The 27,611-nt window shown below is 34.7% G+C and overlaps 1 protein-coding gene across 9 annotated transcripts in view; it reads right to left on the bottom strand.

Moving 5' to 3' along the window:
• Window positions 1-27,611, bottom strand: part of NBEA (neurobeachin) — a 707,023-nt gene that overhangs the window by 493,643 nt on the left and 185,769 nt on the right. For all 9 annotated transcript variants that reach the window (XM_017537954.2, XM_037741813.1, XM_017537951.2 and 6 more), the window contains exons 18-24: window positions 21,252-21,360; window positions 12,823-12,904; window positions 12,493-12,616; window positions 11,120-11,312; window positions 8,351-9,367; window positions 6,422-6,639; window positions 3,889-4,042 (exon numbers count right to left, since the gene is read on the bottom strand). In XM_017537954.2, the coding sequence (XP_017393443.1) occupies window positions 3,889-4,042; window positions 6,422-6,639; window positions 8,351-9,367; window positions 11,120-11,312; window positions 12,493-12,616; window positions 12,823-12,904; window positions 21,252-21,360 (1,897 nt within the window). The remainder of the gene's footprint in view (window positions 1-3,888; window positions 4,043-6,421; window positions 6,640-8,350; window positions 9,368-11,119; window positions 11,313-12,492; window positions 12,617-12,822; window positions 12,905-21,251; window positions 21,361-27,611) is intronic.

The raw sequence follows: 27,611 nt of genomic DNA, 5'->3' as shown, positions 1-27,611 counted from the left end.
CTATTTATGATATATTTTGATAATAAAAATAAACTAAAATTAAGACTTTGTCATTTTTGTACAGAAAAGAAAAAGCAGCTCTTCTTTCTTATCATTATGAAACTACTAGGAGAGTCAGAAATGTCAGTCTCTACCATTTTTCTGAAACAGAGAAAATTAAGCCACTGAATTAAACTCTGTAATATTCAGTGTTCTGGATGGCTGACCAAAGCGGTCAACTTGAAATCACAAAGTGTGCAATCTGTGGTTGATCCAGGTCCTTTGCTTTTGTTTTTCTTCTCCAATTCTTTGCTTTTATTCATGACCAACTTAAACAATACAGTAGAGAATAAGTGAGAGGAGTCAACTAACTAGTCACAGAAATATTAACTAAAAAACTCATCAACAACAACAAAAACAACGCTGTTTTCCCAAATCAAAGATTGGCCAAACTGCATACTAAGAGGTCTATCTTTTCCCCCTCAAGCACTACAGTTAAAACTATTGGTCTAACTCGGAGATCTGAAACTATTTTTGTAATTTATTTTCTGTGCTACATATGAATTTAAGTAATCTAGGGAAAACTGAAACTTCCATAAAGTGCAGCTTCTTCAAGGGTACTAAGTTCCAGGTACTCAAACTATCATTATAAACAATATATATATTCTTTTTTTCTTAAGTTCCATTAAGATATTTTCCTCCCAACTAAGATTAAACAGTTCAAAATTTTCTTCCATGATGATGATACTACAACAGCAGTACATAAATGTTATCTCTAGTATAAATTATTATACCTATGTAAGCTTCTGGAGCAGAAAAGAGACCAGTTCAATGCCAATCCCATAGAAACAGCAGCCAAAAAATATTTGTTTATGTATCGTCTATGGCTGCTTTTGTACTTTTGCAGCAGAGTTGAGTAGCTGTGACAGATAGCCATACTGCCCTAAAATATTTGCCCTAAATGAAACCTAAAATATTTCCTATCTGGCCCCATACAAAAAAGTTTGCCAACTACTGCTGTAAACCATTATTATTCCTATTTATTCATAAAATGTGTATCTGCATATAAGAATATTCTGAAAAATTATATATGTAAACAAAATTACCAGATCACTCAAACATTAGTTTCAAATGTTTCCATCTCTCTTCATTTATCTAGTATTAAAATTCTAAAAGCATCTCAAGACAAAGTTTCCCTTCTGTAATCTTCACGGTTGCCAATGCTTCCTTTTTTTGCTTATCCCTTCCAAAATTCTCTTATGACTTTTTACATTTTAAATTTAAATATAAAAAGTCCAAATATTCAAGTCTAATTTATTCTTTATTGAACTTCCTCTTTCCTAACTTTTTCCCTTTGCTACGTTACAACTTCTAGCAAGAATACTACACAACACAGTACTATAAAAACAACATGCAGCAGTCAGCACCAATCATAGTTCTACCAGATACGAAATGGGAGAAAGGTTCGGCTATTTCTCTTAACGAAGCAATTCATTCAAAGAACAGAAAATCAGGTATGTGGTACAACCAGGCATAGGTCCAAACAATTAATGGGCCAAAATAACAAAAATATAGAAGTTGAGAAAATAAACAAAGGTGTCCATAATTGAATGAATTACCAAGTTTGTTGAGACAGTCTACATAATAAATAATTTTAAAAAAACTATAGTAGTCAAAATTGAATCGTAATTATTTTGGAAGCCAACCTTAAAGCGTCAGTATCTATATTGTACAATTATCATAAAATAAATAAGCACATTTGACTGGTGCAATAGTATACATGTTATAATTTCATTAACTTAATATCCTATCTTAATAAAGATCTTTTGATTATAAAATGTGGAAAGCTATTCAGCAATGTGAATATTTTAAACCTATACAAATTTTCGTAACTTACTGCTAATCTGTTTATTTTATATAAGAAGCATTTTTTGTTCCGTAAAAAATTTAAAAACATTCAGTATTACATTTCAAAGTGAATTTCAACACAACCTTTTAAAATTTATTTATAACAAATGATAATTTATAAGACATAAAATATCATTTACGTGATCAAGAAAAATGCCACAAGGAAAGCATTGATGTATTCAGTATTTACTATATTAAAAAAAAAAAAATGTTGGCCAGATACGGTGGCCCATGCCTGTAATCCCTGCACTTTGGGAGGCCAAGACAGGCACGTCATCTGAGGTCAGGAATTTGAGACCAGCCTGGCCAACATGGCAAAACCCCATCTCTATTAAAAACACAAAAATTAGCTGGTGTGGTGGTGCATGCCTGTAATCCCAGCTACTCAGGAGGCTTAGGCAGGAGAATTGCTTGAACCCAGGAGGCAGAAGCTGCAGTAAGCTGAGATTGCCCTGCTGTACTTCGGCCTGGGTCACTGTCTCAAAAAAAAAAAAAAGAAGAAGAAAAGAAAAATGTTCTCTATGTCTCACTATTAGAAAGCATTTTAAAAATCATACATAAGTCTCAATTAACCGGAATTTGGTATAAATCATCAGAGGAAAAGAGAGATTAAAGAGTGGTGTATGAATACTTGGACTCTTCACATCCCATCAACCATTTATACTATTCTTCTTAGCTCTATTTCCTTGGTTTAGCTGCTAATTTGATTAAGACCCTACTGGTGACTTGCTCTATTGCATTGCTCCTTCCTAACTTGGCATGTTTCCCTCTGTGGACTTCTTGAGCAAATTCATGAATAAAATAAAAGAGTAAGGCCTGGGGAAAGTGTGTGAGGATATAGCCTGTGGCTGCTAATACTGAAGTTTCAATGTTGCTGTGGTGGTGGTGGTGGTGGTGGTGGTGGTGGTGGCATTGACAAAAGGAGAGTAAGAAAAAGAGTCGGGCCAGGCAACTTTGGGAGGCCAAGGCGGGTGAATCACAAGGTCAGGAGTTTGAGACCAGCCTCATCAACATGGTGAAACCTATCTCTTCTAAAAATACAAAAACTTCTGAGTGGTGGCGTGCACCTGTAATCCCAGCTACTAGGGAGGCTGAGGCAGGAGAATCACTTGAATCCAGAAGGGAGAGGTTGCAGTAAGCCAAGATGGCACCATTGCACTCAGCCTGGGTGACAGTGCATGACTCCATCCCAAAAAGGAAGGAAGGAAGGAAGGAAGGAAGGAAGGGAGGGAGGGAGGGAGGGAGGGAGGGACGGAGAGATGGAGGGAAAGAAAAAGTCATGTACAAAAAGCTTGTTAATGATGAAATAAACTTGGAGATCAACTTGGAAACACTGTCTTACCAACTAGTAGACATCTTAGTAAAATGACACATTTCCCTCTGGCAAAGGTTTACTTTTTGAGCTTAAGGATGAGTTTCGAATACGGCAATAAGAATATGCATAATATGAGTAGCATAGTTCTATATTCTTTCCCATCTGAGCAAGTAGCTATAGAGTCTGCTTTGGTATGAATCAAAGATTTTGTTTTTAATAACAAAGTTAACATTGACCTATTATATTTTAAATGACATACATAATATTAAATGCCTTTAAAATGTATTATATTAACACATTTCAATGTTTTCTATGGAAACAAATCAAGACAAGGCTAGATTTTGTAAAACAAATGTTGAATCAGTAAATAAATGAAAATGTTAAATAACAAGGATTTTAAGAGTTTATTATACTATGGATTTGAAGAGATATGTAATATCTCTGATTAAGAATACAATACTTTTCTGATGATGAAGTATTCATCAGAATTACCAGAGAAATATTTTCATAACCACACATACCTGAAACCCAACGATAAATAAAAAAGGTGGAAATAGAAATTTAAATGGTTAAAAAGTTCCCTAAAAAGTACAGGTCTGGTTAAAATCTGCAGCACAGAACACCACTGAAATGCTCAAGTTATGTAGTTATAACATATAACCACTAGATGGAGGCAAAGTACTTACAGTTGGTGATGTAGCAGCAGAGAGCAAAGGTAAAATTCCTCCACAAGCAATGATGATGTTGTCTACCATTTGGGAAATGAGGTGAATTGTGTTATGTACAAAAATAATATTTTCATTGCTATTGACAAAATCCATTACAGACTTTGTGGAATGGCTAAAATACAGAAAAACAACAGAAATGAGTATGTATTTTGCTTACTTAAATGAGAAGCTTAGACAATTTACTTGGAATAACAAGTGAAAAAGTACAGAATTTCAGGAGCTAGACATATTTAAAATGGAATTATTACAAAATAAAGCAATTTATAATTGAAATAACATATGCCAAAAACTAAGCATTCATCTCCACAGGGTTTTATCTAAGTATATTAACTTTTTTTTTTTTTGCTTGAAAAATATAGTACTAGATTCTAAGACATGTGACTGAGTCAATAAATTTGGCTAAAAATATTATTTTTGCCAAATCTGAACTTTTTTGGTTGAAAGGTAAAACCTTTTAAATATAAAAAGTGTATCTAATGTTAAAAATAATATGGAAACTCAAAATATAACCAATTCAAAATTTTCATAAATAAGGACAAATAAAATTTGAAACTGAAAACCTAAAAATTTAACTATAAGTTCTATTTTGTAGGCAGTTTCAATTTGTCACATAACCAATGACTGCAGCCCAACCTTTGACCAGTCACATTGAAAATGTATACCGTTAAAGAAGTGACATGATAGGGAATATAAATAAATCAATGCATTTTATTGAATAAAAAAAGAAATAAAATCTCAAAGTAAGTTGGTAGTAGAGTGTTCTGATACAAAACACACAATGTAGATGTCAAAAAATTATACTGCTTTCATTTGGTATCAGTCAAAAATATAAAAATATATAAACTTTTTTTTTTCTTTTTGAGACAGGATCTCTTCTGCCATCCAGACTAGAGTGCAGTGGTGGGATCATGGTTCACTGTAGCCTCAACCTCCCTGGGCCAAGGTGATTCCTGAGTAGCTGGGACTACAGGCTGACACCACCATGCCTAGCTAAGTTTGCAGAAACAGGGTCTTGCCATGTTGCTCAGGCTGGTCTCGAACTTCTGAGCTCAAGCCATCCTTCAGCCTTGGCCTCCCAAAGTGCTGGGATTATAGGCATGAGCCACTAAACCTGGCCTGAACTGTTTTTTAATGGTGAAAAAAATTAAGAGGGAAAAAAAAGAAACTACTCCATGGCCAAAATTAAGTCAATAATGCTCACCTTTTTAGAGCTGTGAATTATTATCTATCACTGTATATCGAAAATTTCAAGATGTTTCTACCTGTCCTAAAAATAAAGTGTTACCTTTAAAAAATTTAAATTACATTAAATTCTTCTTGGGTAATTTCATGAGAGCCCATCAAAGACAAAAAAACACAGAGTAGGTGGATGGAAAAAAAGCTGAGTATCACTCACTTGGAGGCTACTCATATTATAATTATTAAATTCCATTATTTATCTCTGTACATTGGTCTTCATGTTAACAGTAATGTATTTCATGGTACTTTGGTTTCCTCAGTTACCATCTCTAGGTAATTTATCATATAACAATTAGCAATGAAAAGATATGAGTAGTCTAAGAACAAATTGATGAAATAAAAGTAAAATCTTTCTATGGCAGACTTTATTGACTCCACAACACTTACAACTTTTTCTTTGCTAACACACATTCTAAATTTTGTTCTATTACTGAGCTTGATTGGGTATAGAAAAGATTAGCCTTAACCTAGTTACTAGTTAATTAACCAGTATTAGTCCTTATAGGCCAACTATTATAATCCCGTTTTCTTGTGCTGACAAGTGATTTCAAAAGAGGATGGGATCATTCTGGCTGATGAGACAAAAGGGGGGAATTTCTTGAGGGGATTCTTTTAAAAAGAAAAGAGAGGAAAAAGAAGAGAAAGAGGAGAGAGAAGAAGAGTCAGAGGAAAAATGGGAGGAAGAGGAAGGAAGAAGAGTCTCTGCCTTTTAAGGGGGCAAGTTTCTTATGCTGAATTGGCATTGGGAGCTGAAGCAGCCACCTTAAATCCTAAAAGGAAAATGAAGCCGACACTCCTAAGAATGTTGTGCTAGATCATTAAGTTGCCCTTGTTACTTATATTCATCAACTTCCTAATTGTATTCATGCCGATGTAAATGATATGCTCTCATAATTAATTTGTTGCATGTTTACTATTAAAAAATAAAATTGAAAATTTAGAAAAACTGGTTTATTTTATGTGATTTGCTGTCTTTAAGTTACTATCTCTGAACTGATATCCACTAACTGCTTAAATACTACAGGCTCTGAATACACATCACAGAGTGATTTTAAACTCTAAACAATATATATATACATATTATCACTAATAAATTTAGTAAATGGTACGAATTTAAATAGTAAACAATAAAAATGTGGAAATTCCTTTACTCAAAGGAGATTTTTGGTTTTGTCAAGCCTCTTTAAAATAGAATAGGCAATGGCAGATTTTAAATATTTGCTTTTAATTCATAAAAAAGAAATATTTCTACCTCCTCCAAACATGCACATCGGTTTCTAATGCAAACAGCAAATCAGTGAGAAGCCGCTGGTGCATTGGAGACCATTTAAACTCAGGAATACGAAACATTGTAGTCCGTGGACCTGGGCTAAACTGTCGTCGCTGTTCCTCAGTCATTGGCATTCCTCGAAATCCTAAGTCAACTCGGAGATCTCGGTCTTGTTGGGTGATAGACCGACCCTGCACAGCCTGAAGAAGGAAAAGGTGAACTTTTGTGGAATACAAAAGAAGTGCCTTATTTCAAAATGAAACTGTGAGCGAAGTAAATAATGCTTTAATGCTTTTGCATATGACTTTAGCAGGCTAATATATATCACATATATTATTCACCTGGTAGTTCTTTGTACAGGAAACTTTTGGGGCTGAAGTCTCCATTATTGCTTTTAGTTTACTATTGCAGAGACTAGACAAGATAATCAAATACCTAAAGTTAACACCAAAGTTCACATTGAAAGCCAGGCCCTCTTTACCCCATTAAGGGTCTTTAAATTAGACCACATCACTTCCTTACTGAAGTGAGTATATACAAAGTGAAGTATACTGGATATATGTCATCAACTAATTGTAACTAAAGCACAAGATTAGAAACAGTATTACTTGAACAGTTTCAAGTTAACTTTAAAGTCTATTTCACTTACAATACTTCAATTCAAAAACACAAATGCATTTGATAAGTTAGAAAACAAACCAGAAAAATGTCTATAAACTCCAAATGAAAAACAGACAACTCTAGCGTTCAACAGGCAAGCCTATTGTTCAATAAACAATGCACGATGTTTTCCTTTATTTTACATCTGTACCTAATTCAGTATTCTCATCCTTTGCCAATTATCACTTCAGTGCAACTGCCACAGAAATAGAAATTGGCAGTTGGAGAAAAAATAAAAATACCTTCCCCACACACATAATATTATTAAGAATTCTTATTGAAGTACAAAGACACAGAAAGGCATGGTTTACTCTTCACAGTATAACCCTAATGGAAACACATTCAATGTATCTTCAATGACATTAAAAGGCAAGTGGGACATCCAGAGGACAACAAAACCCAAGTCATTAACGATAAAAGTATTCTGATTTCTTACATTCTTAACCATAAGGTATTATTTAGCCTAGAAAATAAAGTAGTCATAACTCAAAGCTCAATAATTAAAATCTGTATCAGAAAACATCACGTTTTTAGCTTTACTCCAGTGAGGTGAAAACTGAAGCGCTAACATTTCCTAACAACCAGACCTAAGGGTCTTTAATTGTCTATAACATATTCCTATTCAAGATGTTGCATAGAAAATTCTCACTTCTAATAATTCTATTTTTTCTCAGCCGTATTACCTACCTCACAGGGTTGTTGTGAGGATTAAATCTGAAAACATATAGCACAGTGCCCGGAACATAGCAGGCACTTGATAAATAACAGTTCCCTTTTCCCTTCCCCTTCATTTATCAGTTCAATCTGGGCTCCAAGTCCTCTTTTCTATACTCCACAGAACAGTGTTGGGCCTGAAGCTTAAAAGGTTAAAATTAATCGAGGATACAGAATGAAGATCTTGAGTACAAAATGTGTACATGTAGGCACAGAGTCATAAAATGTTGGAACTGGTAGAGACCTTAAAGGTCATTCTTTAGTACAACCTCTTGTACTATATAAGGAAACTTAGGCCCAGAGAGGTTGCGCAAAGTTACACAGAAGAATGTGGCAGAGTTGAAATTATTGAGATATATTTAATTTCTTATATACATAAAATTATACTACACTATTTAGTTCCGTAAATTACTATTATAGTATGATTGAATATAAACATGAAGTAATTGGTAAGAAGTTACTCTGCTTTGGTGCTAACAACTCTTATCTACGCAATGCATTTTTGTTTATTTCTAGAACTCATGTAATATAGCTTACTTGTGTCGTAGTAGTTGTCTGGATTTTTCGGATTTCTTTTCCTGATTCTTTGCCATCATCAGACCTCTCAGTATCTGAAATTATACTTCCTGCATCAATATTTGGTACAATTTTGCTACTAGAAGACTCAGTTTCCAGAGTTGTAGCAGTCATTTCAGCATACTCCAGCCCCTTAGTTGATGACGCTAAGTCTCTTTCAGAAACACTGCTCATTCCATCTGAAGTTGTGTGGATTTTGAACTCTTTTTCTTCTATTATACTGGATGTACAAGTTAAGTCTACGCTACCAGTCATGTGAGCAAGCAATCCAAGATCATCACTAACACCAAGATGTACTTGTGTGTCCTGAATATTTGGAATAATGTGATTGCTAGAAAGTTCAGGAAGCAGTTTTTCCTCCTGTTTGGGTATTTTATCAAAGAGAAATGATGTGCTACTATTGGGAAGTTCTTCTTTCTCATCTGCTAATGTTATCAATGGACCATTATCCTTTTCTTCATTTTTTTTAATGATACCAACACCTCCATGTACATTGTTCTGGAGTTTCTCAACAGCAGCACTATATACATTATCCAGTAGAGATTCAACCTCCACAAGGGCACCATTCTCTCCACCTACTAAAGTCTCCGGTGATAAATCCATATCATCGAGCTTTACTTCTGTTGCCTCCACTTTCTCTGCTTTTATATCTACTAAAAGATCATGTACTTCCACATGTACTCCACTTCCTGGTCTATCTGAATTTCCAAGAATATCATCTGACACTTTTGTTGACATAAGTAAGTCTCGGGTATCTGTGCTGACAGGGTAATCGGTCTCACTTTCTGGGCTCTGGCTTTGTGAAAGATCTTCTATCTCTCGAATTTCCATTCCACCTTTTGCTCCTGTTGTCTGTGACGAAAGGCCAGAAATGGTGCTCACATTCCCTTTCTTTCCTTTTTTAATGTTTTCCTCCTCTTGTCTTTGATATTCTTCATACATTTTGGCTAGATATTCCTTATGAGCTTCATAAGTGACCTTAGGAATAAGTAAAGAAAACATTAAGGCATTTTGTACATATAAAAAATAATAATAAATAATACAAATTAAATTGTGGAAATAGCAAAAATACCTTGGAATGCCAGAAATTTTAAGATTTCAAAGCTGGCCCTTGTTAATCCTAAAGCAAGTGCTTAGTTTCATTAAGTAACTGGAAATAATCACCAAATACAGCTATATATGATTTATTACATGAATTGCCCAAAATCACACAGATAAGCCAGCAATATATTTTCTTTTAGGCCAAGTATTTCAATGTTACCCAAACCTAAGATGCCAGGTAACTTCCACACATTTATGTAAGTGTAAACAGAGAATTAGCAGCTAATAATATACAATATCCAAAGTACTACTACTACATCAGTTTTCACCATCTATTGCTCATATGTGCACCTGTCACAACAACGGAAATTTAAAAAGCTCACATATATCATTAAATATATAAATTTACAAAGTGTTAAAACATCACAGTTTTATCCTTATATGTGCTACTTTGAATTTGTTACTTTACTTCGGCTTCTACATTAATAATCAGGATAAATATTTTTTGCACAAAGACCTGCAATGTCTTTTCCTTTGCTATTTTCAAATTTGTTAAAGCAATGATAAATGTGAGGTGTCAATATATTACAAAATATAAATTTATAACAGAAATAAAAGCTTTTCTAATATTTTTTAAAGTTCAAAGTATTCTTCTTATAAACATGGGTACTATTAATTTATATTTAAATAAGTTAATGGAATTTTAGATTGGGGTAACCATCCTTTAAAGAATACTTCATAATACAAAAATCTCTTTAATTTTACAGAATAAGAAAGCAAGTCCCAAAAGTGGGGGCTGGCAATCTTGGCCCATGGGACAGATCTGCTTATCATCTCTTTCAGTGAAAAAGCTTTATTCAAACAAAGCCGTGATCATTCATTTACATTATATACTGCCTTTCACACTGAATGGCAGAGTTGAGTAGCTGCATCAGAAGCTCTATAGCCCACAAAGCCTATAATATTTACTATCTATCCATTTAAACATTTTTTCTAACTCGTGTTCAAAAAGACTAAATGAGTGTCCTAAAATCATAAAACTCAATATGGCACAGACTAAATTAAAAGCCATACTCTGACACCCAGGCTTCTTCTATGGCAGTTCATGATGAGAAATCCGTAACTCTGAATTTTCAAAATCTAATGTGTATATACTTGTACACTTTAATTCACTATTTGATTTTACCAAAGATCAAATAATACTGAAAATACAGACACACAGATTTTTAAGATTAAAAATAAAGACAAGACAATGCAATTAAAATACCACGAAACTTAAACACTTTAAATGTATTTATGAATCACTTGGAAATAAAAAAAAATCTTACTACTTAAAAAATGTCTTAAAAAGTATATTTCAGAAACTATTTCAGGAAATATTATTCTAAGAACCAGTTAAAAGAGCAAGTGGCTCAGATTAAAGCTCTCAGATTTGCTATAAAACAGATGTAGGACAGCTTTGGGTATAAAACTCATAATTTATAAATTTTGGGTTTGAATTAATTCATCTGTAAGACATTTTTAAGTTCTAACGGTCTACGAACAGTGAGGGAAAAAAAAATATAAAACTAAGATACAGCAATCTGTCAAAATCTAAGATGCCCACAAGATGGCACCAGATGCATATTTGTAGCCATTTAATACACTGCTTTAACTCTGAAGATATTAAAATGTTAAATCCCGTGTTACCTTGGAATGGGCTATTGAGAGAGTATCCACCCAGACTCTCCAGCCTCCCCATTCATATTTTATTGCATGATACAAAAGAATCCGGAAGATATTGTAGACCATTTCAGTAATCTTCTGTTCCTCAGAATTTTTAGGATTGATATAGCCAAGAGAAAACATCCAATCCTGCCACACTGAACACTGCAATAAGCATCTACAGAGAAAAAAAATTAGATCTCATTAAAAATACCCAAATTAAGTCAGAATTTACTATTTTGAAATTTTGATAAAGTCGTGAAAATATGATCTGATCTGGCCTCAGTAAAGCAAGGTACAGTCATGCTGCACATTCTATATTTTATACCTGGAATGACTTTCTTTTATTTTTCTACCTGAAAAAATCCTAATTATCATTCAAAATCACTTTCTTAACTTTCACGGTCAGTTTTACTTATTGATTCTCTACTTTCTTACCACCTTTGTCACTCACAATGTACTTAACACCTTATATATTAATCACTGCTTTATGGTTTTATTTTCCACTGGAATATACTCAGACTGTGTACTAATACTACCTTGTGTAGCACAGGGTCTTACACTGCACACAACAGGCACTCAATCAATATATGTTAATAGACTCAAGCAATGACTACCACAGAATCCATGGCCTCAGAGTCTACCCCATATTCTAGCTAACTAGCTTAAAAACATACAACAGGCTGGGCGCGGTGGCTCACAACTGTAATCCCAGCACTTTGGGAGGCAGAGGCAGGTGGATCACGAGGTCAGGAGTTTAAGACGATCCTGGCTAGCACAGTGAAACCCCGTCTCTACTAAAAATACAGAAATTAGCAGGGCGTGATGGCACATGCCTATAGTCCCAGCTACTGGGAAGGCTGAGGCAGGAGGTTGCAACCAGGAGGCAGAGGCTGCAGTGAGCTGAGACTGCATCTTTGCACTCCAGCCTGGGCAACAAAGACTCCGTATCAAAACAAACAAACAAACAAACAAACAACAACAGCAAAACAAAATGTATAATCAACAGCCATAAGGAAAAAGGAGTGGTAAGCATAGATGAATATGGACAAATCCAACACAATTACAACTGAAAGTTCTATAGGCGATAGGTACCACTAAAAGGAATATTAAATTTTAAATAAGAGTTTGTTTATATGTACATTCATATCTACAAGTAAAATATAGCATCCCTATAATTAAATAAAAATAAATAGAAGTATACTGAATACAGATTATGTCAAAGAAACATAAAATGCCTTTTCTGATGATTAAAAGTATTTAGCATTATGGAAAATATTTGAAATGAATTGAAAATTAAAAAGAGAGAAAATATTAATTTTGGAATAAAGTTTTGTTATAGTATCCAAACTGCTTACCTTCTATTTTCACGGCTGTTACTGAAAAGTTTTATCATATCAGACAAAAATAAACGACGAACTTCCATCAGCTCTGCACTGGGTGTAGAGTTTTTTAACAAAGTTGCCACCACTTTAAGAATCACTGTAAACAAAGAAAAAGGACTTGAAGATTTGTGACCATATCGTATCTTCAACTCACCTTCAAATAAATAGCACTATAATAGGTGAGTTAAAACTGTCTTGAACTAGGTAAGCACCATAATAATCTAAGGGATTAGGAAAAATTTTGCTTTAGTCTCTGTTGCCATGTGCCTACCACAATACAATAAAGAACTGTGAGTTGCTCACTTGGATTCTGAATTTTCACTGTAGAATCTGGCTCTGGATGTGGTTTATGTACGACTTGAGTACATACTTGCTCTGTCAAGATCTGAAAGATGAAGAATTTGAACTTCATTTAGAAAACAGTTTAAATCATAATTGCAAAATATAGATATACAAAGAACTGCAAAAAAAAAAAAAAAAAGGCAATTCAGTCCAAATCAAAAGAACATTCTTCTAAAGGGATTTTTTCGAGATAGAGTTTCACTCTTATTGCCCTGGCTGGAGTACAATTGTGTGATCTTGGCTTACTTCAACCTCTGCCTCACAAGTTCAAGTGATTCTCCTGTCTTAGCCTCCCAAATAGCTGGGATTATAGGCATACACGACCACACCCAGCTAATTTTTTGTATTTAGTAGAGATAGGGTTTCACCATGTTGATCAGGCTGGTCTCGAACTCCTGATCTCAGGTGATCCACCCACCCTGGCCTCCCAAAGTGCCGGGATTACAGGCATGAGCCACTGTGCCCGGCCCTAAAGGAACTTTTAAATGAATTCCACATACTTCTAAACTCTAACTCTGTCTTCACCAAATTTTACTGATTATTTATAGATACAAAGCCAAAACCAGTATCTATAGAAAGAAAGATTAATTAGGAAATTCGTGCATTTATTACTTGAAATACCTTTTCAGTGTTCATAAAATTACCTACATTTTTTTTTTTTTTTTTTTTTTTAAGAAACAGAATCTCAATATGGCACCCAGGCTGGACTGCAGTGTCACAATCATGGCTCACTGCAGCCTCCAACTCCTGGACTCAAGTGATTCTCCTGCCTCAGTCTCCCAAGTAGCTGGGACTACAGGTTCATGCCACCACATGCAGCTAATTATTTGTTTAATATTTTTGTAAAGATGGGGTCTCACTTTATTGCCCAGGCTGGTCTTGAACTCCTGGGCTCATGTGATCCTTCTGCTTCAGCTTCTCAAAGTGCTGGGATTAAACGCATAAGCCACCACACCTGGCCCGGACTTCAATAAGTGTGACAAGGGAAAGTTTTTCCTAACAATGTGGTTTGTTGCTATTTTTTTAAATGCGTTTTTAAGTTCTTTCTTTCAAATACAAACAACAGTTGACCAAATAAAGGAAAGAGAGAATTCTAAAACATTTACTAACTTTCCCACTGAAATGTGGGCTCTATAAGAGGAGGACTTTGAACATCATCTTCACTGTTATATTCCTAGTGATCAGCACCAATGCCTGACACATACTAGTGCTCAGTAAATAGTTGTTAAAGAATAATTAATTTAATTATACATCAATAATGTATATATGATTATTCACCATATTTTAGGCTTAAGCTTGTGTTTGTCTCTTCTCTTACATAAACTCAATGAGGTTATATTTAATAAAGACATCATTTTATATCTGTTTAGCTTTAACATGGCAAATTCTGAATGAATAGCTCTAAGTCAAGTACAAAAACTACTGCAAAACTACCAATGTTAGCTGAAAGGCCAACTGAACATAGCTATATTGTAGAAGCTGAAGACGGAAAAAGTAAATCGAGAGAGGATGGTCTCTTCTGATTAGAAAAGGACTATGACATCCAGAAGTCTCATTTTTCTTCCCATTCTGCTCAGACTAAGACAGGATGTTTACTTAAGTATACTTGGAATGTTTGTGAAAAAGATATTGACTTGAAATAAAAACTGCCCTACTATCAAATGATAAATATAGCATATAATTACCCCCGTTCTCATTCTCATACTTTTGATGAAACTAAACATTTCCTTGTTAAAACTAAACAGTGTTTCAGAACCTTCTAAACAGAGCACTCTGCATATGCACTCCTAATCAAATGGGGTTGACATTAAATAAAATTTATTTGAATATCATATACTAAAGAAAAATCACTTACTGCTTGGTATATACCTATAAGGAGTTTTCATACCAACTTGCCCCAAAGACCTCAGTGTACAGCTACAGCTGAGGGGATGGGATCCCAGAAAATTGGGGTTATAAATAAAGGATTCAAAGTAACTTCTGATGAGCTTGAAGGAAACCAGAACATACTCTCTCATGGTAGTTAAAATGTTCTCAACCAAAAGAGAAGAAATTGCATTGCCCAAGAAACAAAAGTGTTTATACTGTCTTTTTAAGTCCCTACTTTATCATCTAACAATGAAAGGAATAACTGTCTTGCCTAGCTAATAAAACTGCTAGGAAGATTAAATAAGTCTTCAAATATAAAAGTAGTTTGAAAACTATAACATATTCAACTATAAGCGTTTTTTAAATTACAAATATATATTCAGACACTCAATTCAACATGTATTTATTAATAACCAGTTATGGGTCCACACTCTGCTAAATGTTTGGAGATTGAAAATACATTGCTAGCTGCAATTACATTTCTAGTAGCAATTTATTTAATTATTGTTCTGGAGGCAGGCATAAATGTATGGCATATTAAGTAACAAAACATGGCAGACTATTAAAAACCTATGTAAGTTTAAAAAGGGAGAAGGGGAATAATGAGATAAATAAAAAGAGATGAATGTAGACCCAAACATTTTAATGAAAGGATAGGACTCAAGATGGGCCCAAAAAGGTTTGACTGGCTTGGATTGGTAAGAGGTATTAGTGGATAGCCCTTATCTACTAAAACAAAATTGTATGGAGGTTCAGAGCTGGATATGGATATGAAAACCATGTGCATTTAACACTTATAGCACATCTCAATTCACACAAGCCACATTTTAAGTGTTCAATAGCCACATGTCCCCAGTGGCTATAATGCAATAATGCAAGTATTCGACAGGGAAGAAAACAATAGTGAATCATAAGCATGGAGGTAACTTTACATGCTATATACGGGGATACGCCTGAGCCCAGCATTACATATTGAAATTTCATTTTATAAATGGAATTATTTTGCAATTCATGTGTTACAGAACTTTAGGCTGGGGCAGGAGCTACTGAAGCTATCTTTCTGATGCACCTGCTCCCCAGCTTCATCATGCATACATCATTTTATAGTATTACTATGCTCAACTTTTTGAGATGAGGTGGTAAAAATGGGTGGTAACCCTGCTGTTGCATCTAAGTGCCACTGTAGGTATTTGGGTCAGATAATCTTTACAGGTTTGGATAAGCCATCTAACTTTGTGACTTTTTATTCTGTGAACAGAAAGTCTGAATAAGATGGTATGTAACATACTGTCCACCCCTGAGATTCTATAATTCTGAGAAAAGTTTTATTGAGTACTTTGTTTTTAAGTTGACTAACTCGTAAAATGATTGCATTTTATATAACATTTTATATAATATGTTATAACTTTACAGAAACAGATAATATAAAAAATACATGTTTTCCTTTAAACTGGTTAATTAAGGAGCAAAGCTCTCATTTAGGTTGTAAGATCTTACACTTGGCTCCTGTTGTCACCACTAGATGTTTAATTAAATTAAGAAATCGGCACACAAAAATAACCTACAAAGCAAAAATAGTATCACAATGAAGTAACGAAACAGATATTATTGTTGAGAATTACAAATATATTAAACATAAAAATCTCCTTATTTTGTCTGTAGAAAACATATTCTAAAAATCAAACAAGGCTTAAGTATATTAGAGAGTGCTACAAATCATAAACAAAAGAAAAACATAATTATTCATAATTTAGAGATGGAGTAACAAAGCAAAACTAAAGATACAAACAGAATTTAAGATACAAGTTTTATAAATATTACAATTCCTAAATAATATGTATATAAAATAGTATTGAATAATTTCAAAAGGAAATCCATTAAAATTAACTCAAATATTAGTATATATTCTACAGAATAAATTCACACAAGAAAACTACAAACATAAATATTTTCTTAATTAATAATTTTTTTGGTTTTCAAAATAATTAAGATAGATTTTACATCTCACAACTTATATAATGTTGTCTGACATGTCCTGATAAAAAATCTGATTTTGTGCCTTAAAATTTATTGTTTACTGTATTACAAGCATCGTATCAGACTTAAAAAAATTAAATATCGCTATAACATGGTCTTTACCCTAGTAAGACTTCGAAAAACTTTTATTAAAATAACGTAGAATCTTTTTTTTTTTTTTTTTTTTTTTTGAGAGTGAGAGTCTCGCTTTGTCATCCAGGCTGGAGTGCAGTGGAGCAATCTCATCTCACTGCAACCTCCACCTCCTGGGTTACAGCTACTCTCCTGATTCAGCCTCCCAAGAAACCGGAATTACAGGTGCACACCACCACACTCGGCTAATTTTTTGTATTTTTAGCAGAGACTGGGTTTCGTCATGTTGGCCAGGCTGGTCTTGAACCCCTGACCTCAACTGATCAACCCGCCTTGGCCTCTCAAAGTGCTGGGATTACATGCATGAGCCACTGTGCCCAGCCTATTTTCTATTCTACTCTAAATTATCATTATCAACAACATAAGTTGTTTGTACACATTCCTAGAATTGTACTATTTATTTTGATACATTGCTGAGATTAAGGTGATTTCCCCAAACTAAAAAGAAGAAAATGAAGATTAAAAAAAGGTTTCAAACTCTGAATTATCAAATAACTAATTGTGCTGAGAGTACAAAACCTGGCTGATAGTAACAAGATGAATTAAACCTAAGCAGCAAGTCTGGAACAAATTTTCTTTTTCAGTTAAATTTCCTTTACTACGTTAATGAAAATTTAAGTTGATACCCAACACACAAATTAATTTTTTTGCAACTAGATTGAACCCACCAAAAGATGTAATGTTTAAACTCTGGTGATCCAGAAAGAGTAACCCATTGTCCTGTCATTCTGATTATACAATTTGGTTTGGCGGTAGTATTAAAACTTATGTTGAAGACCCTTTCTGCTAGTTTGTAGGACTAACAATGCTAATCATTCATTTATCATCTTTCTCTTTTGGCATTTTGTACACTTACATTAACTTTTCTTTTAGCATATGAGTTCATTACAAACTCAGAGTCCTTCAAAATTTATTTCAATTAACCATGATTATTATTCTATTTTAAAAACATATATTATTACCATATTGGTCAGGGACCATCCAAAAACAAAATGAAGAATATGTCTAGTTCAAGGCTTATAAGCCATTAATGAGGCTGTAATTCCCTTACATCCTATAGTGTCAAATCCTTCTACCATATTTACCTAAATATCAGAAGACACCAATTGGTTCATGATATTAGATCTTAAGGATGCTTTCATTTGTATCCCTTTATGCCCTGTCAATATTTGTTAGCTTTTGAGTGAACGAATCCTGAAAACAGTATTTCCTGGGAGTACAGCTGGGTCATACTGCCATGGGGCTTTAGGCATAGCCTTGGCATGAGAATTAAGGAAGCTAGAGCCAGAAAGGGAAACCATACTCTAATATGTGGATGACGTCCTTGTATGCAGACCCACTAAAGAGGCCTCAGATAAGAATTTTATTCAAGTTCTAAACCTCCAGGGAGAAAGGGTATCCAGTCTCTCCATCCAAGACCCAGATATTCTAAACTGGAAGTAAAATATCTGGGGTACATCCTAAGCCCAGGAAACTATACCTTGTCCATCAAACAAGAGGAAGCTATCTTAAAGGTCAGGCCTCTACAACCGAAGAAGCAACTCGGAACTCTCCTGGCTATGGCAGGAATTTGCAAGATTTGGATCCCAGAATTTGGGATAATTGCTAAGCTACCATATGAAGCTCTAAAAGGGCCAAAGCATGAACTGCTTGAATGGTCAAGGAAATAAGAGGCTTTATGTTCTAGATGAACAAAAGGGGTGTGCACAGTAATGAACCACACCTGTTGTTCTTATATTAACAATCCAGGATTAGTTGAACTGCAAGTTCAACAGATTTACCAACATAATTTCAATATAATCCCACTGCTCAAACCATCTAAGACTCCACCAAAGAACACCTACCAAGTTTGATACAGTTCTTTCCTTTGACCTTTAATAGCTATCTTATTACTCTTTCTCCTTAGTTGTTTAACCTCCTTGTAAGTTTTTTGTCCTCTACACTGCAGCAGTTCTATGTCAAAATGATGGTCATGCAATGATTTCAATCCCTGCCTTAGATTCAGAGTCTCCTGATGACTCATCCGTGAAACCCTTAGGCCAGGCAGCCAGAGATTTCCATGCCCTTGCTAGGCAAGGCCAACATCTCTAATCAGCAGAAAGTAGATACAGAAGGCTGACCTTCTCCCTCATCAATCCCGAAGAATGAAAGATGGAAATCTCTGAACGGGAGGGGGAACTAGAACAGGAATAACACAGGGTGGTTGCAGGAAAATCAAAAAACTCCAGGCAGCAGTTTTGTATAACCAGCAAAAGGAAACTGTTGAAATAGATGCAGAAGCTAGGGGTTGATAAGACCCTGAAAAGCCAAGATGAGAGTCATGCTAGCTAAGGCTGACTGGACTCTACATGGATTTGACAGAGGTTCGCCTAGGATCTCATTATGCACTCACTCACTGACATGCTAAATCACACACCCACCAGCACTGTAATGGTTCCAGGAACACCTGTATTTGGTGAAAAACTAGATAGCATCACAGTTTTAAGAAATATCCACCCTTTAGAGCAATCTTTACGCATATTCCATCCCTTGGTTAAAAAAAAGTCATAAAGGTAGCAACCCCAAAAACCACTGCATGTAATTCTCTCTTAAGCATGCTCACACTCCCCTTTCTTGAGTGTGTACTTTTCTCTTTGCAATAAATCTCTGTACTTTTCCTTAAAAGAACCCAATCAAACAAAAACTTTTATTTGAAGACAATGAAATCTGAATTTTATATAACTGAACAAAATCATTTAAAAATGTAAAAACTATTCTGTTTGAGGGCTGTGCAAAATCTGAAATTGGGCTGATCTGTTCCATGGCTTACATGAAAAGAAACAGATTAGAGAAGTGTAAATTTGTTTTTGTTTTTGCTTTTTTGTTTTTTTGAAGGGGACAGGGTATCACTTGATCACTCAGGCTGGAATGCAGTAGTACAATCTCAGCTCAGTGCGGCCTTGACCTCCTGGGCTCAAGCACTCCTCCTGCTTCAGCCCCCAAAGTAGCTGGAACTACAGGTTAATTTAAAATTATAGAACAACTCCATTTAGAATATCAGCATCTGCCTTTCTCAAGATCTCCCATTTTCATTTTTAAAACACTTTTATAAAGAAATCTACAACAATGAGACATTCTGTTTAATGTTTTCTGACCACAACTCTTCTGAGTTAGGAATAACATTATGAATATTTAGCAGTACCTAAGAGTATTCTCTTAGCATGATTATAATGCCCTTGCATAACAGACATAAAGCCTTGCCATCTAAATCTATAACAAAGTAATCTATACCCCCACTATATTTCAAAGTATGAGATTACAAATCTACTTTTCTTTTCTTGTTTTGACATGATGGATATTCACTGGTATTTAAAAGCAAAAAACTTAGGTTTGGCAATACAGGTGATACATGAAACATTGTTCAGTTATTACATCACTGTAATTTCTAGTTTGCCAAGCAACAGTGCAAGGTGAGGAGAGCATAACAAATATTCTTGTTACAACTCTTTTAACTCTGTGGTTGTGGCACAAAAGCAGCCATAGGCAATGGCTAAACAAATGAGTGTAACTGTGTTCACTAAAATTTAAAATCCTACACATTTTACAAGTCATACATTATTTTTCTTTTGATTGTTTTCAACCATTTAGACATATAAAAAGCATCCTTAACTTAGAGCCTGACAAAAATGGATGCTGGCAGTTAGCCCTTGTGCTAGAGAAAAGAACTGGGACCACTGAAGATCAGTTATAGGAAAGCCGAGTTAAGGTTAATGTAATTACTAACATTTTACTAGCATTTAAGAATGAAAGTAACCACTGTATGAGGTAGTATACACATTTCATGGAAAATATTGAGCCAAAAGCTGTTCCTTCTGTTGGAAATGATGAGAAAGGAACTTCTAAATTGAAATAATGAGAGCCAAAGACGCATCCAGATACAATTTTTGCAAATAATTCTTACCTAAATTTTATCCCAGTAGCAACTCTAGCTTAATACTAGCAGTGGATAGCTAATAGAAGCAGAAAGGGAGAGAGAAGGAAGGAGAGAAAAAAACAGAGCAGTGGGGATGGGGAGGCAGAACTAATATAAAATACACAATAGATGTAGTCTTATGTTAGAAAGACTTTTTGTGAATCCAGTCAGCCAACCATACTTGAAGAAAAGCTCTTGGATCAACATAAAGAGACTGGCAAAAACTGTACATGGATATGTTTTAAAATAAAATAAAAATATAAGGTATGTATTCATTTTTTAATGATTCTGGTTTAATTAGCTTTTAGAATAACAGACCAACTACTCATTTCAGTTGCATAGACTAAGAGGGTTTCCACGTATACACTTAAAACTTTCATCACGCATTTTTTATTTTTACCTCATAAAGTGTGTTGTACGTGGTGACAGTCACAGTGTTTGTATGCAACATCAGCCTTTCTCCAAGCAGAGTGAAAAGACTATGGGTGTGCATAATTTCAACTTTTCTCCTGGAGAGAAGGGGGAAAAATAAAACACCATGAAGCACATTGGATTATCAGATCACATGACTTTTAGACAAAACAATTTACAAGCAGATACAGAATCATACAGGTAATTATTTTTATGAACTTCCATCTAAAGAAACAACATTTTATAACACAACTGTGTCCTAAAGTTCCAAGACGACTATTGAAAGACTTCTCAAATAAAGTATCTGTGTGAACTAAAATGTGAAATATACAAATTATGGAATATAACATAAGTATCATTGTTATTTTCAAATTTTTAATAACTATTTAGAAGTTATTTTATTGGGTTAAAATTACTGGTTTCCCCTATCATAGAGACGACATAATTTTTAAATCATTTCTGTCCAAATTCAAAGTTTATAACATAGTCTGTAACAAAACTTAACATCCAGAATCTAAAATTATGGTTAAAAATAAATACTTTAGCTTAATGTTGGGGTCGTAAAATAAAATAATTCTGCCTAATTAAAGAAAATTTATCATTGCTTGTATTTGTGTTCTACCAATGGATTTTAAAAATACCTTTCTACTTAATGTTGGCTATTTAATTGTGTCCCTCCCACACCCATAATTAGGATAGAAGGTTCTATTAAAGACCTCTTGGAACTCTTAATATAGATGTGGACACCAGAATAAAGGAACCAGAGTTTGGTGATTACTTGAGCTGTAGTTCAAGAATTACTACAGGCCTCTCATTTGTGTCACTTCCTTAGAATTCAAGATCTGGGCCAGGTTCGGTAGCTCATGCCTGTAATCCAAGCACATTGAGAGGCCAAGGCGGGTGGATCACAAGGTCAGGAGTTCAAGACCAGGCTGGCCAATAAGGTGAAATCCCGTCTCTACTAAAAATAAAAAAAATTAAACAGGTGTGGTGGTGGCACCTGTAGTTCCAGCTTCTCAGGAGGCTGCGGCAGAAGAATCATTTGGACCCAAGAGGCAGAGGCTGCAGTGAGCCAAGATTGCACCACTGCACTCTAGCCTGGGCAACAGAGAGAGACACTGTCTCAAGGGGAAAAAAAAAAAAGGATTCAAGATCTGGATCATTTTCTCTCCCAACTCTCAGTATTTCATTTCTTTCTTGGATTTTCTACTGTTCTCTGGATTTGGCAACTGTGACACAGCCTGACAAAGTAATCACCAAACTCTGGTTTCTTTCTTGCGGGGTCCACATCTAAATTACATTTCCAGCCTCTCTTACAGCTAAGTGTGGCCATTTAACTGAGCTCTAGCCAATAAAATGTGAACAGAAAACTTGTGGATTATTTTTAGGCCTGGCCCATAGGAAAAGCACTCATGCACATTTTCCATGTTCCTTCCCCAAGCCATGAACACAGGATCCACAGGAGGAAGAAAATGAAGCCACAAGGTGGAAGAAGCTGCCTGGGTCTCTAAATCAACTGCTTGGGAAAACCTATTTGGATTTTAAGTGAACATAAAAAAAAAACTACTAGCCTGGTAAGTGACAAGAATTTCATTGTTTATCAATATGGCAACTGTTGTTACCTTAATTAATACCAAAATCAAATGAAGCATTTATGTGTGTACCATTCATCTGCAAGAGATCTCTTCTAACATCAGCCTCCCAGATCTACACTCCATTACAAAAGACACAGGATTGTTGATCCCCTCACCCTAGCCGCCTCAATCAAAGCAAAGAAACAGCAAAATGACCTAAACTCAAGAGGAAGCCAGGGTATCTGTCCTGTGGCTGTCTTTGCAAAACACTTAAATATGACTTAAAAAGGTCAAATAGCTATTTTAAAAAAAAAAAAAACAGGGCTAATGAGCATTATGGAACTATGGAGGCAATGGTTTAAATCTCTTCCAACTCAAGCCTCACTCAAGAAAAGGAGGCTTAAGCATTCCTTTACTGCTCAATCAGGAAAGAACAAATGACAAAGCATTGCTGTTGAAATAGATCTCTGCTATAAGGAGCTGGTAAACAAATGTCTAAATTAGTCGATCTGAAGGCCAGCTCAGTGGCTCATGCCTATAACCTTACCAGTTTGGGGGGCCAAGGCAGGAGGCTCAATTGAACTCATGAGTTTGAGACTAGCCTGGACAACACAGCAAGACCTCATCTCTACTTAAAAAAAAATTTAAAAAATAAAAAAATTAGCTGGGCATGGTGGCAGGCTCCTGTAGTCCCAGTTACTCAAGAGGGAAGGATGGCTTGATCCCTGGAGATCAAGGCTGCAGTGAGTTTGGGCCACCGCACTGCAGCCTGAGCAAGAGTGAGACTTGGTCTCAAAAAAGTTAATTAATTAGTTAATTAATTAATTAGGCTATCTGAAATTTAGAATAATCTCTTAACTATGCCACTAGTACTTCAGCTACCAAAGAAATCCATGCCCTCTTGATTATCTCCTCCAGTGCAAATGTTTTTAACAGATGCTTAATTCTAGGTTTGGGGGAACTTTAAGATACTGTGCATACACAAGGGAAGAGACAGGTCAGCTGTCTCCTGTAGTTTGCTTTAAAACAACACTTACCAATAAACTTTACTGCACAGCAGTCAAGAGATAAACAAAATACCATCCATCATCTCAGTCAGGGAATGGTGCACTAGCCCTGTATACCACATGACTTTGTTCCTTATATGACTTCTAATGAAAGACCTAGCTCTATGGATTTAGCTCAGGAAAGGCTTCAGTGGGGCATTTGTTGGAAAAACTAACCTTGTAATTACCTTCAAGACCTAAAGAGACTTCAGTTTTTAGTGCCAATTTGTTTTATATCTTGAGTTTGACAGGATTTCTGCCCACATGGATCGAGAGTGTAATCTGTTTTTTTTTTTTACAGACTCTTGTAATCATGTAAATTACAGATTTATTAGTTTACTATACATTCCACTGAAATGTATTTCAATTTCATACTTCACAAAACAATCTTTTTTGGGGGGTGGTCAAAGATATTTCTTGTTAACGGGTGTGGTGGCTCATGCCTGTAGTCCCAACACATTGGGAGGCCAAGGTAGGCAGATCACTTGAGGTCAGGGGTTCAAGACCAGCATGGCCAACATGGTAAAACACTGTCTCTACTAAAAATACAAAAATTAGCCCAGGATGGTGGCATGCACCTATAGTCCAGTTACTCAGGAGGCTGAGGCAGGAGAGTCGCCTGAACCTGTGAGGTGGAGGTTACAGTGAGCTGGGATCATGCCACTGCACTCCAGCCTGGGCAACAGAGCAAGGCTCCATCTCAAAAAAAAAAAAAAAAAGATACTTCTTGTAACAATTCAGAAAAAATGGGAAAATGGTAAAGAAAAGAAAAAAGAAACTCCATAATTCTATAACCCGGACATAATCATTATAAAAATCATTTTACATTCAGATTAACTGCTATGCATATAAATCCATATATGACAGACAGATAAGAAGAATACAATAGCAATTGTTTTACATAAGGTAATTTATAGTTTGATTACTTTAAATCAATAATATATTGTATATTTTTCAGTGTCGTAAACTATAACTGATAAGAATAATGGAGCATAATTGGCCGAGCACAGTAGCTCACACTTATCCTAGCACCTTTGGAGGACGAGGCAGGAACTCAGGTGTTTACATTCTTCATGATCCTAACAGATTTTCTTTTTCTAATTTATTTGCATGATTTTTCATATGTTTAGGATACAAATTCATTGTATCCTAGATAAAGTGCAACTATCTTCTTTCACTTTGTGGCATGTCTTTGTGCTTTTTATGGTATCTTTTAAAGTACTTTTTATTCTAATGGTTAAATTTATCTTTTTCCTGTATGATTTGTGTATATTTATTGTTTTAGAAATCCTTCCTTAATCCAAGGTAATAATGCTATTATCCTAAGCTTTCAAAGAGTTTTAAATTTTGCTTTTCACATTTTTACTAGCTTTACTGAGGTATACTGCACATACCATAAAATTCATACACATTGTAAGTGAACAATTGATTTAAAAAAAAACTTTACATAGAGTCATGCCACTATCATTACAATACAGTTATAGTCCATTTTTATCATCCTGAAAAGTTCCCTGTGCCTACTGGCAGTTAATCCCCACTCACATTGCTAGCCCCATTTAACCACTTATTTGCATTCTGGACATTTAATATAAACAGAATTACATAGTATTTTTTGCATCTGGCTTCTTTCACTTCACATAATAGTTTCAGGACTCATTATGCCACAGTATACATCAGCAATTTGTTTCCTTTTATTTGCAAAATAGTACTCCATTGTATGGACATATAACATTTTGTTTATCCATTCAACTGACTGACTTTTGGATTGTTTTCGGTTTGGGGCTATTATTAATAATAGTACTGGCCAGGCACAGTGGCTCATGCCTGTAATCCCAGCACTTTGGGAGGCTGAAGTGGAGGGATCATCTGAGGTCAGGAGTTCCAGATCACCCTGACCAACATAGTGAAACCCCATCTCTACTAAAAATACAAAAAAAAAAAAAAAATCACTGGCCATGGTGGTGTGTGCCTGTAGTCCCAGCTATGTGGGAAACTGAGGGAAGAGAATGGCTTGAACGCAGGAGGCAGAGGTTTCAGTGAGTGGAGATCATGCCACTATACTCTAGCCCAGGGGACAGAGTAAGACTCCGTCTCAAATAATCATAATGATAATAATAGTACTAAGAACATTCATACAAAGTATGGCTATGAACATATTATCACTTATTTTAGTATATGCCTAAGTGTGGTAATGCCAGGCTGTACAGTAAGTTTTTGTTACCATTTTTAAGAAATTAGGAAATCCTTTGAAATATAGCTGCAGGATTTTACATTTCATCAGCAATGCACAAGCATTCAATAAATACTCTATGCTGTGGTTTTGTTTTCATTTAGTCAGTCATAACTATCGTCTAATGTTCTTTATGATTTCTTTTTGACTTAGGGATTAGTTATGTTCTTAACTTTCAAACACTATGCAGTTTCTCACACCTCTTTCTATTGCTGATTTCAAATTTAGTTCTGTGTGGTCAGATAGTATATTTTGTTTGATTTCATTAGTTTTTAATTTTATTCACAATTATTTTATGTTTTAAAGCCCAATTCATAATACGTTTTGGAGAATGCTACATATGCGCTTAAAAAAAATTTTGCCAGCTTTAGGTGGAGTGTTTTATAAATGCCAAAATATTACCTAATAAGTTGTTGAACTGGGGTGGTGAAAGCATGCTTTCATTAATTGTCAGTTATTCAAAGGGGATGCTTCTAACATTTCATTACTAAATAGGAATGTGGAAAGTTTTCAGTAGATATGTGTCACCAGATTTAATAAATTATTTTCTATTTGTGGTTTACTAAAAATTTTTATGATGAATGATACTGAATTCTATGAAAATTTTTTGCACACATCACAATTATGTAACTATTCTTTTTTGTTAATAAGTAGATGAAATGTTATCCTGATGTGAAACCACACTTACATTCTATGACTACTCTCAACTTGGTTATGCTGTATGCTTTAAAAAAAAAAAAAAAAAAAAAACTCATGTTCATAGGAGAGATTGATCATAAATTTCCCTTAATTCATAATCCATATCCAATTTTGATATCAAAGTTGTACTAATTTTATTAGGTGAAATAGTGGCCGATTCCTTCTTCAGCTAGTCATGTAAAAGTATAAGGGAATAATACAGTTTATTTTTACCTTGCCATTACTCTGTTTAATAGTATTGCTTTCTGTTTCATTTACTTTTGCCCTTGATTATAGCTTTAGCCTTTTTAGACTGACAATTAATGAGGTAAGCATAACTGAGAACCTTGAACAATGAAAACCTAAGTGCCTTTCTGCTTTTAATATAAATGTTTACAACCATGAATTTTCTACAATATCATTTAGACCAAATCTCAGAAGTGTAAATATACATATTTTTAATATTTTTATTGTATTTTATAATTTGCATAATAAATAACTTGTTATAGTTCTTTAGAAGCTATATATTTCTCTGCCGGGTTTTGGAATCAGGATGATGTTGGTGTCATAAAATGATTTGGGAAGAAATTTGTTGACAAATTTGGGAAAAGAAAACTACAGGCCAATATCCATGATGAACATAGATGCAAAAATCTTCAATAAAATACTGACAAGCCGATTGCAACAGCACATCAAAAAGCTTATCCACCATGATCAAGTAGGCTTCATCCCGGGGATGCAAGGCTGGTTCAACATACGCAAGTCTATAAACGTAATTCACCACATAAACAGAACCAAAGACAAAAACCACATGATTATCT

The sequence above is a fragment of the Cebus imitator genome, unplaced genomic scaffold, assembly GCF_001604975.1.
Source record: "Cebus imitator isolate Cc_AM_T3 unplaced genomic scaffold, Cebus_imitator-1.0 Scaffold108, whole genome shotgun sequence".
Classification (NCBI taxonomy): Eukaryota; Metazoa; Chordata; class Mammalia; order Primates; family Cebidae; genus Cebus; species Cebus imitator.
This window is presented reverse-complemented; position numbering and strand designations above follow the sequence as displayed.